We start from the raw sequence: 17845 nt of genomic DNA, 5'->3' as shown, positions 1-17845 counted from the left end.
CCTCCTATATTGACAACAATACTTATACTAATCGAGTTAAGACTCAATCGGCTAACATGTATGGATTTTAATGTAATAGCAAGTAAAAATAAAATAAAATAAACAATAAAGAATAAAAGGTCATATGTAACACTCTTGGTTTAGGTGCAACCGCTTGGGGTTAAACCCTCAAAATCGGTTCATCCCAAATCTAACAACCCTTTCAAACCAAGCAAACAAAACAACCGATGATGATCAACCTAAGAGGAAGGCAACTCATAAACATGGTATACGGATAACCTGAACCCCCCCCCCCATTGCTGCCAAAAAATACAAAACCAAAATGATTCTCAACAAGCTGGTAACCTTCATTTACACCATTGTTGGTGTAAGAAGATCAGTAAGTGATGAAGGGAAAAGAACAAAAGAAGCAACACCACCACCACCCGCGGCGGCTGGCTATGTGGTGGTGATGGAGGGAACAGCAATGGGCAGCAACAGCAGCAGCAGCAGCTACTTGCAGGGATCAACAGAAGGTGAAACATGTTGTGTATGTTTATCAAGCATGGAAGAAGGGGAAGAAACAAGGGTGTTGCCATGTTTCCATGAATTTCATAGGGTTTGTGTGGATAAGTGGGTGAATACATGTAAGAAGAATTGTCCAATATGCAGGTTTTCAATGGGGGAAGAAGATAGGTTTATGTTTCATAGAAGGGAAGCTTTCACTGAAGAGATGATGATATGGTTTTCATCTTTTCATATAGCCGGATTCTAGCCGGAAATTGCCAGGAATTAAACCCGGCTCTTCTGAAAGCCAAATATGCACCAGACGACAATGAAGTTATCGTGATGTTGAAATGTTTTTATTGTTTTGTATAAAATTTCGTTTCAATGCATATTTGCTCAACCTTTTTTTTTTATTCTTTCATCGTATTTTATTTTTCTCAATAATATCGTTACTCGAGTTTGAATTTACCTTTTCTTGTTGGGAGTGCAAATTTTTTTAAGTAAACTACACCTAGTTTTACTAAACTATTAGTAAGTTTACGTTAGGTCACTCAACTTCAAAATTTTATAAAATGATCACTGAATTATTCATAAATTTTTATTTAACTAAATTATTCAAAACTTTTTTATTTAAATCACTGGATTAGTAAGTTTTTTTTAAAAAGTCCAGCTAGTAAATTTCAAGCAACGATCTAATGATCAGTATGGTGAATCAATATACATCGATGAGTAGAAATATACTTAGAAGTGAGTATATGGAAAGAGGAATAAGAGAAAATTGAGGAAAGTAGTAGGAAATGAGTGGATAAATAAAGCTCTAAACAAGTGAAAAGAAGTTCTTTTTTGGGGGCTATAAAAAATGGTTGATTGTACTTGCAATTAGTCGTTGGAGGTAGGTCTAGATTGAGGTGGTTTTTGGGCCCTGAAGAGAGAAAAAGATGAGTTATACAAGCTTTGAAAATAATCATTTTTAAGTGTGTTGTGATTAGATCTTATTATGGTTGGATTATCTGTTTAGGTCTAAATGTTCGTTTGAAAAGAATTTGGATAAAATATAGGTTTAAAATCTGGGTTTGGACAAAAAAATAAGGCTCATTTTCTAAATGGCTCATGCTTTGGGTCGGATTTTTTGCCTGAGCTTGACTCGACGCGAATAAGTTGTTTTGTCATCATTTTGTTATTATATTGCTACTATTTTGTTGTTATTGTTTGGATATTGCATAACTCTTGTTTTATAATTTTGTTACTATTTTAGAGACACGTGTTTGCTAAGTTACAATTATCTTAATGTTATTTAAATATAAAGACTTTTTTTAATATATTTTCAATTTGTTGAGAAATATTTATTTTAATATTTTTAGTGTATTTGATATATTATATATTTTTATATAAAAAATATAAAAAAATTAATACGAGCAGGCCAGTTCGAGTTTAAGTTTAGCATTTTTAATCTTGATCGGGGTTAGACAAAATTTTAAACCTATCTTTTAAGCCAAGTTGGACTTAAAAAATGAATCTAAAATTTTGCATAGAGAACCGATCCATGATTAGATTTATTTATGATGTTTAAGTCAATTGGTGCTGACTGCTGAGCTCTCTATGAGTGAGGGTGAGCTGATTGATCTTGATAAGTTATACCAAGACTTGTTAAGCTTGTTTGAAGGTTCAAGGCATCCTCACATAAGTTGTGGCGTGCTTAACAAAGTCGATCTTTCATCAAAGGTGAAGGCAAAAAATAATTTAGTAAATTATACTGGTACTCACTCAATTATTACTATTTTTTTTGTCACTCGTTTATAAAAAGTTATAAAATAATCATTTAACTATTTGAAATTTTCTTTTTTAGTTACCAGTCATTAAATTACTATCGAAAAGATAACTTGATAGTTTTTAAAATTGACATAATTACAATTTTAATCCGCAACATTTTCATATTATATCAATTTAGTCTTGATTCCAAAAAAATTAACCCTCAATAATTATACATTGTGTAATTTAGTCTTTTTCTTTTCAGTTTTACTTTTTATGGCATTAAGGGTTAATTTTAAAGAATGCAAAAAGATGAAAATTATTTATCTTGGGTTTCTTAGTGTTTCTATTTTTGGTATATTTTCGACCAAATTTAGTTGATAGACTTTTTTAGCTTTTTAGGTAAAGAATCATAAAGAAAAGCAAAATTGAAAAAAAGAGGGACCAAATTAAACAATATTTAAACGTTAAGGGTTTTTTTTGAATCAAAACTAATTGTTAAAGTTGCTATCATGTTGATTTTAAAAGCTATCACGTCATCTTTCCATCTGTCATTTAATGGCTGGTTACAAAGAAAAAACCAAATAATGCAACTTTTCATAGTTAGATAAAAAAAAAAAAAACCTTACCAATTGTTGAGTATAAATTTAGTTTGCCCAAAATAATTTTAGAGGGCCAAAAATGAATTATAAACCCTTAAAGGGCTGAAAGAGAATTATATCATTATATTAATTTATAAATAATTTAACCATTTTAGTGGACACCAATGCTATTGCTTACCTCTTTCTCTAGGCTCCTACCTTTCATCCAATGCCTTGTACAAGACAATTACATGTTTAGAAATAGTAATCAACTTATAATGTACATTACTTTTGGTCAACTCTTGTCCCCCAAGTGGAAATTGATGAAATATATATATGACAAATAATTCTCCAATTTTTGGACTAACCTAATTAAAAATACATTGGAGACACACACAACTACATAACCCATCTTCACATAAGCCTAGTTGCTACTTCCTAGGCCACCTAAAGTGAATCAATTTTGTTATAACTTTAGCATGCAATGGAAGGGAAAGCTCCCCACTTACCAATGCCTTCCGCCCCCTTTTTTGGACTTAAAAAAAGGGAGAAATGTATAGGTTTACATTGAGTCAATAACAACCCAAAAATAGCCATATTCCAACACCCTTAGATGTTAGGTTTTATGTAGTATATATCTATTGCCAAATACATACATTTTCATAGAGTTTAGAGATGAAAAAAAATAATGTTTGGGTCATGTAAAATATTGTTCTTAAAGATGTCGGTGCATGTAACGATTAGTTGGGACAATTTAGGAAGTAATGGTCGAAATTCCTCTCGTTCTGTTTTTTACAATTGTAAAAATGTAATTTCACTATTTTAATAGTCTATATCTTTATAATTTTTAAAGGATTATATCAAATTTTTATCATTTTAGGAGAGCTAAAGTGCAATTTTACTTTTACTAATTTAAAATTTTAAAGTACCAAAATAAAAAAAAATTCATTTTAAGAAAGACCGAAGCGCTGCACCATCCCTCCCTTTTTTTTATTAACTCTTATAAACCTAATAATTAATTATGACTTATAAACAAAAGTCTAGAGGCTCGTTCTAGGGGAAAAAGTTAAATTTTAAAATTTTAAAAGGTCAAAATCGAAAATTTATTTGAGGGGATAAAAATATGGTTTTACTATTGAAATAACTTAAAATTTTAGAGATATAAAAGGACTGAAATGATATTTTGTCATTCATGGAGGGGCCTCGTGCCCACCACCTCTTGATGTCGACATCTATGTACCTATTAACTCTTTGACAAATAATAAGATTCAAGCCTCATCAACAATCTCATATTGTATGATAAATGTACACAATACATTTGATTCTAAGGACCAAATCTTGCCCCACGAAACCCAAGATTTGGTCACTGTTTAAGTAATGTACCATGAAAAAGATATGGCATTGATTCACAAAAGAGAATCACAATCCTCAAACTATACCCACATGATTATTGAAGTTGTCATTTGGATAAAAATAAATACAATATCTAATTTAATTGAGATTCAACGTAATTATTAGATAAAAATCTCGAATTTTTAAAAAAAAAAAGAATATTAACCAAATTAAAATTAATTTTGTTAAATTTAAATTTATTATTATAATATTAAATGAATATTTTTATTATGGGTAATCTACTAAAATAGTTTTTTTGAAATGTTACGTTCTAATCACTTAGTTAACGTGTTGTAACATTTTAGTCACTGAGCCGTTAATTGTCGTTAATGGTGTAACGATAAGCTGGCGTGATACGTTACATCATTAGTTCAAACAAAAAATTTAGGTTAAATTATACAATTGATCCCCGTATCTTTTCGCTTTAAGCAAATTTTTTTCTTTTATATTTTTTAACTTTCTCTTTTTTTTCTTATTTATTTTCCATTCTCTCCTACTTCTCCCTCTTCTCCATCATTTTTAACGTAAAAGAACAAAAATTAAATTGCTAAAAAAAACATAATGACGAATTGTATAATTTAACCTAAAATTTTCGTTTAAAATGATGATTTAATGTGCCACGTCAACTTAACGTAAACGATAATTAACACTTAAGGACTAAAATGTTACACTACAATAACGTAAATAACTAAAACATAACCTAAAAAAATAGAAGGGACTATTTTTTATATTTTACCCTTTTATTATTTAAAAAGTAGTAAAAGATAAAAATGTATTTTAACCTAAAACACCCTTAATTTATTGAAGAAAAAAAGTAGCATAGAGAGGTCCATATAAGGAATAGGAATTTTAATGAGTGAGCACAAAGTTGAAAACTTTTACTTCTTTTTGGGTCCCCCATTGATTGATAATTGTTTTACTAGTAGTAGTCAGCATTTTATATTTGGGGTTAAATCACCAAATTTAAACAAGCAAGTTCCTACTACACAAATTTTTGCATGAGAAAATGTACAGAGAAGATGAATGGTCTTAATTTAATAAAGGATACAAACAAAACCAAAAAAACTCACCACCAGCATCAAGGTTCTTTTACATATTACCGTAAATATACCATCTTTTTCTTGCATTTGTTAGCCATAACACTTTGAAATATAGCCATTTCAACCCTCCCAAAAAAGACCCTATACAAATTCCTTCCTTTTCTAGCTTAAACCACATACACCCCTTCCCCTGGCTACTGAAAAAGAGGGGACTTTGGTTAAAGAACAAAGCAAAGAGAATGGTCCTTGGATTTGTTTTTTTTAGCTTAAAATGGAGCTGTTGATGTTCGTTGAAGCATTCGATTTCTGGAAAGTTGAGCCGTAGCTGCTACTCGTAACTGCATGAACATGAAAGATGAAAAAAGAAACCCCAAGAAAACATGTTTTAGTTCTTAAAGGGACTAAAAACCAAACATATACGAGTTCTAAACATGTTTTTAAATGTTGGGTTTTTTTTTTTTACCTGTTCTTGTTGTCTTCTGAGTTTTGCATTTTCTTCCATAAGATGAGCAACTTCAAGTTCTAGCTCATTTGTGTAAGCCTGCAAAAAAAAAAAAAAGGAATTTTCAGACCAAAAAATAGGGGAAATAAATGTAATGTAATGAAATGACAGTACCTGTTTTCTAGCTCTTGATCGAGCAGCGGATTCACGGTTCTTAATCATACGCTTATGCCGGCGATCACCGGAACTGTTATCGGAATCTTGGGTCCTTTTTTTCCCAAAGGTGGCTAAGGTGGTCGACGAAGCCAGAGCTTCGAATGGAGAATTGAAAGTAAGCAAAGTTGAAATAGGACTGCTTTGTAAACGTGGGTTATCGAGGAATTCAAAGCCTGGACCTGAATTTAAGCTTAAAACGGTAGCTGGAGGTGGTAAAGGTGAACCGTAAAGCATAGTATTGGTATCACCACCACCATTGGTCTGCTGCTGCGGTGGTGGTGGATCAGACCTGGAGGCGAGAAAATCTTGGAGAATGAGATGAGGACTGGATGAAAAGGGTTCTCTTGAAGAAGAAGAAGAAGAGTGGTGGTCGTGTAATGAAGCGAGGGTGATGTCGTTCCATACTTCTTCCATGGTTTTAGGTCTATGGGGAGGTGAAGGAGAAGATGGTTTTAATGGAGTTATTTGGGGTTTATTGGATGGTGATAACATTGGAGGTGGTGACAGAGGTGATATAACACTGTAAGAGAGGTAAGCTTTAATGGTGATGGCAATGGTGATGGTTGGTTTTTGGGTGTGTTTTAATGGTGGTGATTATTCATAGGGGAAAGAGTAGAGTACATTTGAGCCACGCGCCATAGGGGAAGGGACTGTTTAATATCAGCTTTGGCCATTGGAAGTTTCTGCTGTTGAAGGACTGATGTGGACTGATATTATATATATTCATACACTAAAAAGAGAGAGATACAAAGAGAGGTGAAGACAGTAGTTTTATATTTGAGTAAACTATATCAACTGGCTACACAACGAGTAAGTTTACGTTTTAATCAGTTAAATTTAAAAAGTTATAAAATTGTCATTGAGTTATTTGAAAGTTTTTATCTAAGTCATTAAACTATTCGAAAGTTTTTATTCGAGTCACTGGTTGGTTAAGCTTTTTTTAAGTTTAACTAGTAAGCTCTAAGCGATAATTCGATGATTGGTACGATAGATCAGTGTCCCTTGATGAGTAGAAAAGCATACCTTAGATCAAAGTCGATCTAGCGATTACTGTTGGTGATTGGATAAAAAAGCTATTTGGGTTTTGGTTCACAAATTCGTGATATTTAAAATTGTTTCATGAAAAAAAAACTAAACTATAGAAAAAAAATGGGAAAAGAGTTTTCGATTGGTGCAAGAGGCGCTAACGGAGAAGGCCATGCAATAATCATTTTAACAACCTAATGACTTAAATGAAAACTTTCGAATAGTTCTGTGATATTTTGTAATTTTTAAAATTGAGTGATCAAAAAATAAACTTATTAATAATTTAGGGAATAGGGTAAATTACACTCTATATTTTATATAAAATTTAACTTATTATACAGGACTGTTTTATGATTTATGAAAATTAATTTTTTCGAGATTAATCATTATCTTTCTTAATAATATCTTTTTCAAGTTAAAAGTGAAACGCGATTTAACATTACACTCAAAACTTTCATTTTTTATACAATTTTATATATTATTATTTGTTAGGATTTTGTATGTAAGAAATTAAAAAAATGATTTTAAAAAACAAATATGGTTTTTGGTTTGAACTCATCATTTTTATATATCTTTTTAGATTTTATATAAAAATACCCTAAAAAAATTAGCCCTATTTTTACATATTATTTGTTAGATTTTTTGTTCATTTAATATAAAAACTAATTAGTAACAAAGAGTTACGAACTATTAATACGTTTGCATTTTGATCACTCGATTTAAAAAAAGATTCAACTAAAAATCACTAAGCAACAATTCGATGACCGGTACGATAGATCAATACTCATGGATGAATATAATAACATACTAAAGATTCAAGTCGATATGACAGTTAGTGTTAGAGATCGAAGAATAAAATTATTTAGATTTCCGTTCATAGATTCTTAACGTTCAAAACTGTTTCATGAGAAAAAAAATAAACTTCAGAAGAGAATAGAAATAAGAGCGTTGGATTTACGCAAATAATGTAAACAAAAAAACTATACAACAACAATTTTAACGATCCAAAATTTACGAAATTATGATATTCCTGCATATATTAGAGCCATGAAAGAACAGGTTAAGAAATGATGGTGATTCATGAGTCATGACCAACATCATCAACATCAGTTTCTGAAGAGATTCTCTTAACTCTCTGAGAAATAGACACCTGTTTTGTTCATAGGATAATATGCTGCTATCCCCCCCTTCTTCTTCCCTTTTCCACTTGCTGTCCCTTTACTTACTTTTCTTGGAGATTTAAACCTCATTTTCCATTATTATTCTTATTTAGAGTAAGTATTTTATTATTATAATTTAATTTAAATTTTTGTATTTTAGATTAAAGAGTGAATTTACCTTCTTTTTTTAATCCTTCATTTATACATTTAAAAACTAACTAACTGACAAAATAATTACATAGTAGCGGATCAAGATTTTATAGTATAAATAGATGAATTTTTAACAAAAAATAATCAATTTATTCTTTAAAATTGGTCTAGCTATAAGAACTAATATATATATATGTATATACATATTCAGTAGAGAAAGAAAAATACAATTCAACTCCAAATACACAAGCCTCTGTAATGCTTTTGCAGAGGTTAAAATGTGCTAGAAGTCCTTGTACTTTTTGAAAATTGGGAATTTAATCCTATGTTTTTATTTCATAGAATTTAATTATTCTACTTTTCAGATCTTAAAATTCAGGTCTAACTGTTAATATTGTTAATTTTTTTTTGTTAAATCCAAGTTAACTACAAAGTCATTTTTTAATTACATGGCTACCATGTAAGTATTTTTTTTAATTTAAAAAATATCGCAGCAACAAATTTAACAAAAAAAATAGTAGCGCTAACGGTTGAACTTAAATTTTAAAATCTAAAAAATAGAAAACATTAAATTTCATAAAATAAAGTCTAAAAAATAAACTCCTAAATTTCAGAAAACACAAATTTTTTTTAACCTTTTTACAAATTAATGATATATTTTAATACTTGGATACCATTAGCTTGTAAAAGAATATTCAATACACTGATCTTGATATTAAATACGTTGAGGTGGTATTTTGAAATTATTCAATTTCAAGTAAGGATATGGAATAATTTTAACTGCTAAAATAAGTTAATTTACCACATTCAGATATAAAAGTTAGTCATAAAATTTTAATATATCGCTATATTAGGAGTTAGATTATATTCTGTCACATTTACTCAAAATATAAGTAAATTAATATATATATTAAATTAAAGAGTAAATTGATATTTTTGTTAAAATTTCATCTATTTCTACTAATAAAAATTGACGTAATTGACAAAATAATTAAACAGTTACATGTAACCTCATGTTGACATATACAAACCTGTTTTTAATAATAAGGATGGATAAATTTTTAACAAAAAATATTAATTTACTTTCTAATTTAAGATATTTATCCATTTTTCTCATTAAACTAAAAAAATGAATGGAGAAAAGAGGGAATTAAAGTGTAAGTGGGAGGAGCCAAGAGAGTTAAAAGATTAGACTAATTTGAAACTCTCACAAAGGTTAGGAATAGAAGGGGGAGGTGGCATTAAGTGAACAGCTGTCAACCCTGCAACATTTTCACTATTCCAAATCTCTTTTCAACTCTTTGAAAAGTTAGTAGTACTGCCACTGACCGGTTTGGCTGCCTGCAATCAGCCAACTGCAGGTTTCCACTCCACCACCACAGTCACCATTCTTTTTTATCTCATAATTACGTATTCACTATTGATTACTATAGTGATTAATAATATTTTGGATGGATGATACATTGATTTATAATTAATGTAATAATAATGACAATGATATTAAAAAATTAAATGCACTATATTGAACGTATACGTTCATCTAAAGAGACCCTAAATTATTAACTGTGATCATAGTTGGCCACACCAATCACGGCGCCCTTATTTGAGCCCCTAGCACCAAACCATTGCATTGCTCTCTCAACAACAACTTTGTCTGCATTCAATCTCCCAGTTTACTATATGCTTACTATGATTGAACCTCTCTTAAACATGGGGTGGTGTTGTATAGTATAGGGGGGACCCTGATTTGATTGAGACTCGACTGCTTTCTCTATATATAATATTTTGAGTTTCCCACAGAAATCACAGAGAAACGTTATCGATCATATTCTGATTCTTATTCTTTCAGCATTGGTGAATGGTGTGTTTAACCATTGGATGTTAGCATTGAAACCCCATAAAGGGCTCATACAACGAGACATGATAATCAAGTGGGAAGAGTGTACCTAGAAAAAACAAAAAACAACCCTAAAGGAAAGCACCCCTTTGAATGGGAACTAACATAAATAACATTTTTCCCCATATCAATAGGGGTGCGTGGTGGTGTTTTTATGTTCTTTCACCAATTAAACATACATGCATGTACCCTAAATTGTTTGTGCTACTCTTTGTTTTTTTGCTATATATGTTCTATCCTAATACAAATCGGGTTAATCTTGGACCATAAAATGAACCATTCTCCAAGCTTAGCATATTGTGTCACTTTTATTATTATTAAAGAATGTTTTCTTTTAGCAAGTAAAATGATACTATTACTTACACAAGTGCCCATGGAATAAATGTGAAACTACTACCATGCCTTAACTTTAAACACAATCGACATCTTCTTCTTTTTTTCAGATTGTATTTTACATAAATAAATCATTATACGTTATATCATTCTTATAAAACTTCAATCTACTTTTACTATTAAAAAGTTAATCCATATATCAACATAAAGTGCACAAGGCTTGTCACATGTAATCATTTGATAAAAACTTTAACAGAAAAGAACAACTGACTCTTTGGTACAAGAAATAGAGACTATTTACCCCTTTTTTTAATAGGAAGGCAAAATGCAACTTAACTTCTATAAACTTCTATGGTACTTCAAACTATCATTTTCCATTACCTCTTTCAATAATTTGATCATATAAACCCCAACTAAATCCAAAATTAAACCAAATCAAAACCCTATACCCTACTAAAATTGTTTTCTCCATCCACCAGACTTAAACCCTAAACATTACTCAAGTATGGAGCTACTTAGACCTAAAAAGTTTTAGGTATGTGTATTAATAGTACCCTATTATTCTCATCTAAATGAAAAAGAATATAATATTAATGCCACAAATAATAAATAAAAATTATTCTGAGAGTCAGTCAAAAGTACCACAAGCTCCAAAACTTAAAACCATACAACAAGAACCAGTTGTAAGATATGGTTGTTTTCAAAGGATTGTCCCACAAACGAAGGGCAAACTTTTATGAAGCAGAAGCAAGTAGCAAATATAATAATAGGGTATAAATAAGTACATAAATAAATAATATAAAGTGCAATTCTTGGTAAATGATATAAGCCTCGAAAGGTAATAAAAAAAGAAGCTTTTGTAGGCATAAATAATAGCAGTAGTAGCTGTTGCTGCCACAGCTGCAGGAGCCATTTTCTCCATAGACCTCAATCCAAGTATGTTCTTTTTTTTTTTCACCCCTGCAACCAGAGGCTATCAAAGCCCTCCAAAGATTTTCTTTTATGTTTTTTCGAAAATTAAAATAGAAATTCCCCAAATTTAAACACCAACATCACCAATAACAAATAGTAAAAGAAAATCCAACATCCCCATTTGTAAAAAAAGAAAAGAACAAAGGAAAACAATTCGGTAAATTTGCTGTACGAGAAATCGTGATTCATCGTAGCAAAGTTCAAAAACCAGTACCTTCAAGAGAGGCAAATAATAACCCATGGCGTCAAAATCATTCTCTACTCTTTATCTTCCAGGAATTTTTAGCAAGGAAAACGTACGTCAACAGATTTTGCTTAGTTTCAATTACTTGCTGGCCCACCATGAGCACCGACGGTTGATCCCTCATTGTTGAATAGCTGAGCCTGATTACTGAAGTCCCCATATGATGGTCTACCAGCATCAGAATCTTCAGGGTTACTTTCACCACTCTGGTTTGCAGTTCTCTGATCCAATGAAATATTCTGAACACGAGCTGCTAGTGTATCCTGACCAGACATGGTAGGGAAATGAACAGAAGGCGGCATTATCCATCGCATCCAATCAATCTGCTTCCTTACTTTGTCACCCTAAAATGTGAAAGCAAAAGTGATCAAAGCAAACCATACCACATAATTTTAGTCCTATGTTCTAACAAAACCATTAATTAAGCATAAAAATAAGAGGCATGCAAGTCTTGATGGTTGATAAGACCAGGCATTTCAATATTGATAAAACATGTATCCCAAGATTATCAAATATAGAAAGTACCTGCACTTCCACAACTGTTGAACTTTGCAGAGCATCCATTATCAGCTGAATATTATCAGTCAAAAGCGAAACCTGCAAAGGAGAAGCCATAGAAAATATGCCGAGTTTGTACAGCAAGCATTAAAATTTAGAAAAGAAAATTGCATTGGGAAAGCAAAATCACTACAAGCTTATCCAACAACAAATTTCTTAACCAATGTTGTAAAGGGCGCAAGATGCCAAAAGTGCAAAAAAAAAAGCACGTTTTTTTAACCATGTAGACATTTTTTATGAATATTGCCTTACAAAACAGCATGCCTAGGTGCATCAAGCGAGTGCCTAATCAAATGATCTTGGTTATAGGGACTTGACGCTCTATGTTTTTTTAGGTTTGACGCTCTTTGTTATTCGACACAAAGGCACAAAACCAAGAAAATGGTGCTCACTACCTGATCTGGAAAGAAATGACATAATCACAAAAGCTCAATTTCCAGAGGATGACGGTAGATCACTACTATATATGGGACTAACATCCAGAAGATGACAGTTGGTGCACTGTTATGGTCCAAGTCTGGGATCAAATCACCATAAAATTAATAGAGAACTAAGATTTGAAGAAAGGTTTTTCCCTTATTTCGATTCCAATTTTTGCCTATGGTTGTCGAACTCTAAGGGAGTTGCATATGTTGGAATGGATTTACTGAAACTTTCAACTCATTTTATTCATTAATAATATTCCTCTTAAATAGAGGTTTAAAATTTAAAAAACAAGATGCAAAACTACAATTTCATGTTCTACAAAGAAAAAGAAGATAAGAAAGCTATGTATCCTAATTTATAAGGAAAGTTTATTTAAATTAACAAAGGGAATTTTAAGAAATAAAAATCAGACGCAAATCTCAAGAAAATCATAATCAGATCTCCTAACATGCACTGTGCTATACCTTAGGCAAAAGGTTCAAATGTGATATGATCATTCAAATAAAACTTATGAGTCATAATATGAAATACTGGGAAAAAGTCTTCGAGTAACATTTACAACAACATGCTAAGATTGTGGAAAATTAGTTTGAATTCATGCCCCCAAGGCAATGAACTTTGATGGGCTTTAGACAAGAACACAATCCCTCTCAAATATGCCAGTATAATGTGATATGCATGGAGTGATTACAAACAAAAGAACTTGTTGATTTAGAGAAAGCATATGACAGTGTACCTAGAGACATTCTTTGATGTGTTTCAAACAAGAACACAGTCAAATATGCTAGTGTACAGAGGTATTTATGGAGCAATTGTAAACATAAGAACTTGTGGTTGATTAAAAGATGAAGTACAGATTACAAAATGGGTGCATCAAATACCAGGTTGATTCCTTTTCTTTTTGCCAGAGTAATGAATGAGACATCAAAAGAAATTCAAGATGAAAATGCATTTGTGTATGTTACCAGCAGACGGCGTGTATTGGCTGACAAAACTAAAGTGGTTAATATCATATCAGAGTCGTTGAGACAAACACTAAAGGTCTGGGTGTAGATTGCACAAATTGACAACCAAGCATACAGACTGTACATTTCATAAGATAAGGAATGGCATTCAAGAATTTATTACACTAAACGGTTAAGTGATATTAGTAGCAAAGTGCTTTAAGCATCTAAGGGCAATAATTTAGAAAGAAAAGAAAGTTTAATGGAAATGTTACTCATAGGACAAAGGTTGGGTTGCTTAAAGTGAAAAAATGCAATAGGAGACTACCACAACTAGTTTGCTATATGATTCGTAATATTGGCTAACAACAAGCAACATGCATATAAAAGAGATAAGTGCAGATGATATACAAATATTAAGAAGGATTTGTAGTAAGATCAGGGAGGAAAGAGTGGGATATTATCTTTTGTGGTGGTTTGGTGATATGATCATCCTAATTTGGGATAGCTCCTATACAGGATGGGATCGGATATTATCATCCTATAGCATTAAATTTAAAAGAATCTTAATGGAATGATGAGATGGGTAAGTTTCCAAAAGAAAAGCAAAAAATTTAACTAGTAAAATTAGAAACGTTAAGTAAATGATTAAGTTAAGAGTATGCTATTTCTTAATACCCATTATTACACAAAAATTAAAAGCACAAGTTCATTGCAGTTTGAGCTTGAACCAGCTTATCATTAACAATAATAGTTAAAAAGAACTTATGAACTTATACCTTACCATTTGAATAAGTTGGAGAAGAAGCAAATGGAAGGACTACAGTGTACCTCAACGTAAGTATATAGGCAGATGCTTAAAGTTTAAATATCTCTTAAGAGGATAATCTTCAACCAGGATCTAATGGGTGGACGTATGCGTGCATACATCAGAAGGGTATAGCAACATAGATATTAATCCACTAACTGTATGATCATGCACTGATAGCATACCAATTAATCTATAAGTATACCAAAAGAATATAGAATAAGAGATAAAGATTTCTTCAGCATCGTGGGCCTACAGAGAGTTAGTGAAGGATACATAGCATGCCAAAGTATAGTTTTGCAACTTAAACGAAAGGGTTATAAGTACCAAAATTTAAAAGAACATCTAGAAAGCAAGTTGCAAGAAAATAACACAAATCCATACAAAAAAACTTAGACAAAGTAATCTGGTAACTGAATATAAATTCTTTGGAAATAGATTTTCTTTATGACCACAAGAAAAGGAAAACATAATAAAACAAGAACAGCCAAGACCAAATAAAAAAGATTGAGCTAGCAATAACAGTAATTGTAGGAAACATATCTAGCACAAAATAGAACACAAAATAGTTATTTACCATTGTATAGACAATTGCATTTAGATGAGTATATGTCCATTGGAATTATCTTGCCAAAAATGCAAGTGCCAATAACAGTTCTCACAAATAATCACCAATAAATGTATCTTAAAGTTTCAAAGATTATTTTATTAATGAGTAGGAACATTATGCTAAAAGTACCAATAAATATTCATGAAATAGTACAACTAGCAGCAGGTGTGAAACTGAAGACTAGGTTTCTCAATTCTTTGAATTTTAATTTATGTTCTTGGAAATAGAAAAATAGCTTGACAATCCAGTAGTTACGTGTTTCTCGAATGTTAATTTCTAGAAAATTTTGACAAAACCTAAAGTGCAAAATTCCACAGGTTTTCACAGTTTTGAAATTCTCTTAAAACATACAAATGACAACTGCATAAACTTCAATTAAAATAGGTTTGCTTTTAATGATAACCACATAACTTGCCTCAACAATATAACAGATAAGTCCAGCAGGTGCAGATGTTATAAACATGCATAACGCTAACAGATGAAACTAGCTCTGGGCACAGGAACTACACAATCAGGCATTAAGTTAGCTCCACATTCTGAAAAAAAACTCACCTTTTTGAAGCCGGCTATTAATTTAATAGGAACCCAGCCCTGGTCATCCATGTTCTGCCTCAAGTAGGTATCCTTAATTAGATTTTCATTACTGCAACAAAGAAACAGGCAGTTAGCTTTGTGGGTGACATCAATACCAAGATATGCCCACTGAATTAACGAAGTTGACCTAAGTCACCACGCAAACAAAGCATTACCTGAAATAATAATCTATCTGATTCACTATACTAGCATGCAACTGATTGTCATGAGGCTCAGGGGCTGGGAAAAACATTGGGGACATTGGTGCAACAAATGGCAAACCTCTAAGCGACTCTGGAGGAGCAGCTGGGACCATATAAAGAGATGCCAATTCTGAAAGGAGGTAGAGAGATTACAGTAAACTCAGAATGTCACTCATCCTTAACCCAAAAGAAGCAACAACAATAGTGAAAGAACAGCTTACCAGGATACCCCATTGGGGTGCCAAAAGGCCGCATAGGAGTGTGAGCAATAAAAGGTAAAGTATTAGGCAGAGGAGGTGGGGGGGGGTGCCTCATTAACCTAGGAGCAACTCTTGGCTGCATGTGACCATCCCTGTTATTAAAATTTCGACCATTCCACTCATGATTTCCATGATCTTGATTGCGCCTTCCTCCAAAATTCTGATGGTGAGAACCCTCTCCTCGTGGATGTGGACCACCATTACGTTGTCTGAATGAATTCCGTGGGTGTTGGTGATCATTACTACCAGTATGAGACTGTGATGCAAATCCAGTTCTCTGTGTCTGGTCCCTAGAAGAAGGGCTATTAACAGGTGATTCAACAATAGGACCTTGAGGTGGAGGCTGTGAGAGACTGCCATTAGATGCCGAGTTATTACTATTGCGTTTCATTGACCTCTGGCGTGTAGGAGCATGGTTAGGTGTCAAATTCAAATTTGAGTTTGCACTGTTGCTGGCTGGTTTCTGCAAAGCGGAAAATGATGACGCACTTCCACTCCCCTACAAATTACAGATTGCTAAGTATAACAAAACCATCAAGATAAGTAACCTCCAAGAAAACAAAATTACATCATATATAAATTTGAGCAAATGAATCTCTAAATACTTCCTATATTCATGCAAAGAACATTATGCAGATTCCATAAAATGAAATACAATTCAAGATTCTTTTGACCCTTTGGATAATTAATTTGGTTCAGTTAAAACAGTTAATTTCAGCTATTTTAACAGTTGGTAATAAATAAGCTGGAAATGGCAGCGATTAAATTGAAATTAATTTTTTTTAAAAGGTCTTAAATTTAGGAAAACAAACCTGAGAAACGGGGACAACAGGAGGAGAAGATAATGATCCATCCAATGAAGCTCTGGGTGAATCTGAAGAGGATTTGGGAGAAGCCTTAGCGGAATCAGACAAAGCAGGCCACCTATGGGTCCCCATGACGGCCGCAATCTCAGCATCACCGTTAGAAGGTTTGTTCCAAGCGGGCCTCTTACCCGCATTTCCATTAGACCCAGAACCCGCATTCTCCCCGCCTTCCTCCTCAACCACCGCCACAACAGGTGGCTGCTCAGTCGCAGCTATTAATGGCGGTGGCGACGACGAAGAAGACGAAGGCGATAACGGAACACCGGCGATCGGGTCGGGTTCTCGACGACCGATTCCAGTCCTAGTCGAAGAACCCGCCCTCGTAGCGCGATGTGATTGTTTAGGGCTACTGGGAGAGTGATTAACAGTTGTCACTGAAGCGGAAGAGGTATTGAAATTAGCCGTATTAATATTTGCAGCCATAGCAAAACCCCAATTAAAACAAAAATCGGATTTTCTCCTTTTTCTCTCCCTTTATCGATGAGTTGATCGACGGAGAAAATCGCTGAAAAAAATCGAACAAAATTTTGATCCAAAAATTTCAAAAAAAGAAATCAAACAAAATTCGAGACGAGAAAGAGTGAGAGTTGAAGTATTCGATGCTCCAAAATTGCAAAAATTTAGGAATTTTTTTCCAAAAATAAAAAATTAGGGATTCGATAATTCGATCGAAGAAGAAGAGCAGCGATAATTCGATAATTCGATAATTCGATAACCTCTGCTTCTCTCTTTCTTTCTGTTTTTTCTTTCTCACTTTTTTTCTTTTTTAAATATATTTTTTGTGCGTATTTTTTTATTTTAATGTTATTTCATCCAGGTCCTTGCTTAACTGTTGGGTTTTTTTTCATTTTTTGGCTTGGTATACTCTTACGATTTTACTATATTGCCCTCTATTCAGGGGTTGTTTTG

At 32.4% G+C, this 17845-nt stretch overlaps 3 protein-coding genes across 3 annotated transcripts; 1 reads left to right on the top strand and 2 right to left on the bottom strand.

Moving 5' to 3' along the window:
- The first annotated feature begins 146 nt into the window (after positions 1–146).
- On the top strand, positions 147–954 carry LOC107909475 (E3 ubiquitin-protein ligase At4g11680). Its single transcript, XM_016837003.2, has one exon. It carries the CDS (start codon positions 323–325, stop codon positions 752–754), a length of 432 nt encoding a protein of 143 aa, XP_016692492.1. The 5' UTR covers positions 147–322; the 3' UTR covers positions 755–954.
- Positions 955–5217: 4263 nt separating this feature from the next.
- On the bottom strand, positions 5218–6613 carry LOC107908237 (protein FD). Its single transcript, XM_016835475.2, has 3 exons — positions 5865–6613; positions 5712–5789; positions 5218–5586 (listed from the first exon to the last, which is right to left on the bottom strand). Exons 1-3 carry the CDS (start codon positions 6396–6398, stop codon positions 5515–5517), a joined length of 684 nt encoding a protein of 227 aa, XP_016690964.1. The 5' UTR covers positions 6399–6613; the 3' UTR covers positions 5218–5514.
- Positions 6614–11231: 4618 nt separating this feature from the next.
- Positions 11232–17742, bottom strand: LOC107909476 (la-related protein 1C). The gene is made up of 6 exons (XM_016837004.2): positions 16883–17742; positions 16032–16569; positions 15784–15940; positions 15587–15677; positions 12214–12285; positions 11232–12032 (listed from the first exon to the last, which is right to left on the bottom strand). The coding sequence occupies exons 1-6, from the start codon at positions 17357–17359 to the stop codon at positions 11766–11768; spliced, it is 1602 nt and encodes a 533-aa protein (XP_016692493.1). The 5' UTR covers positions 17360–17742; the 3' UTR covers positions 11232–11765.
- Between the last annotated feature and the right edge of the window lie 103 nt (positions 17743–17845).

Source organism: Gossypium hirsutum, chromosome D03, assembly GCF_007990345.1.
Source record: "Gossypium hirsutum isolate 1008001.06 chromosome D03, Gossypium_hirsutum_v2.1, whole genome shotgun sequence".
Lineage (NCBI taxonomy): Eukaryota > Viridiplantae > Streptophyta > Magnoliopsida > Malvales > Malvaceae > Gossypium > Gossypium hirsutum.
The sequence above is the reverse complement of the archived record's forward strand: the minus strand, read 5'-3'. Positions and strand labels throughout refer to the sequence as shown.

Excerpts from the sequence above, each read along its gene's own strand:
- LOC107909475 (XM_016837003.2), top strand. The coding sequence starts at position 323 with ATGATTCTCAACAAGCTGGTAACCTTCATTTACACCATTGTTGGTGTA.
- LOC107908237 (XM_016835475.2), bottom strand. The coding sequence starts at position 6,398 with ATGTTATCACCATCCAATAAACCCCAAATAACTCCATTAAAACCATCT. Across the intron at positions 5,790-5,864 it reads GATCAAGAGCTAGAAAACAG|GCTTACACAAATGAGCTAGA; the intron begins GTACTGTCATTT and ends TTTTTTTTGCAG. Across the intron at positions 5,587-5,711 it reads TCAGAAGACAACAAGAACAG|TTACGAGTAGCAGCTACGGC; the intron begins GTAAAAAAAAAA and ends ATGTTCATGCAG.
- LOC107909476 (XM_016837004.2), bottom strand. The coding sequence starts at position 17,359 with ATGGCTGCAAATATTAATACGGCTAATTTCAATACCTCTTCCGCTTCA. Across the intron at positions 15,941-16,031 it reads CACCCCAATGGGGTATCCTG|AATTGGCATCTCTTTATATG; the intron begins GTAAGCTGTTCT and ends ACCTCCTTTCAG. Across the intron at positions 15,678-15,783 it reads CAGATAGATTATTATTTCAG|TAATGAAAATCTAATTAAGG; the intron begins GTAATGCTTTGT and ends TCTTTGTTGCAG.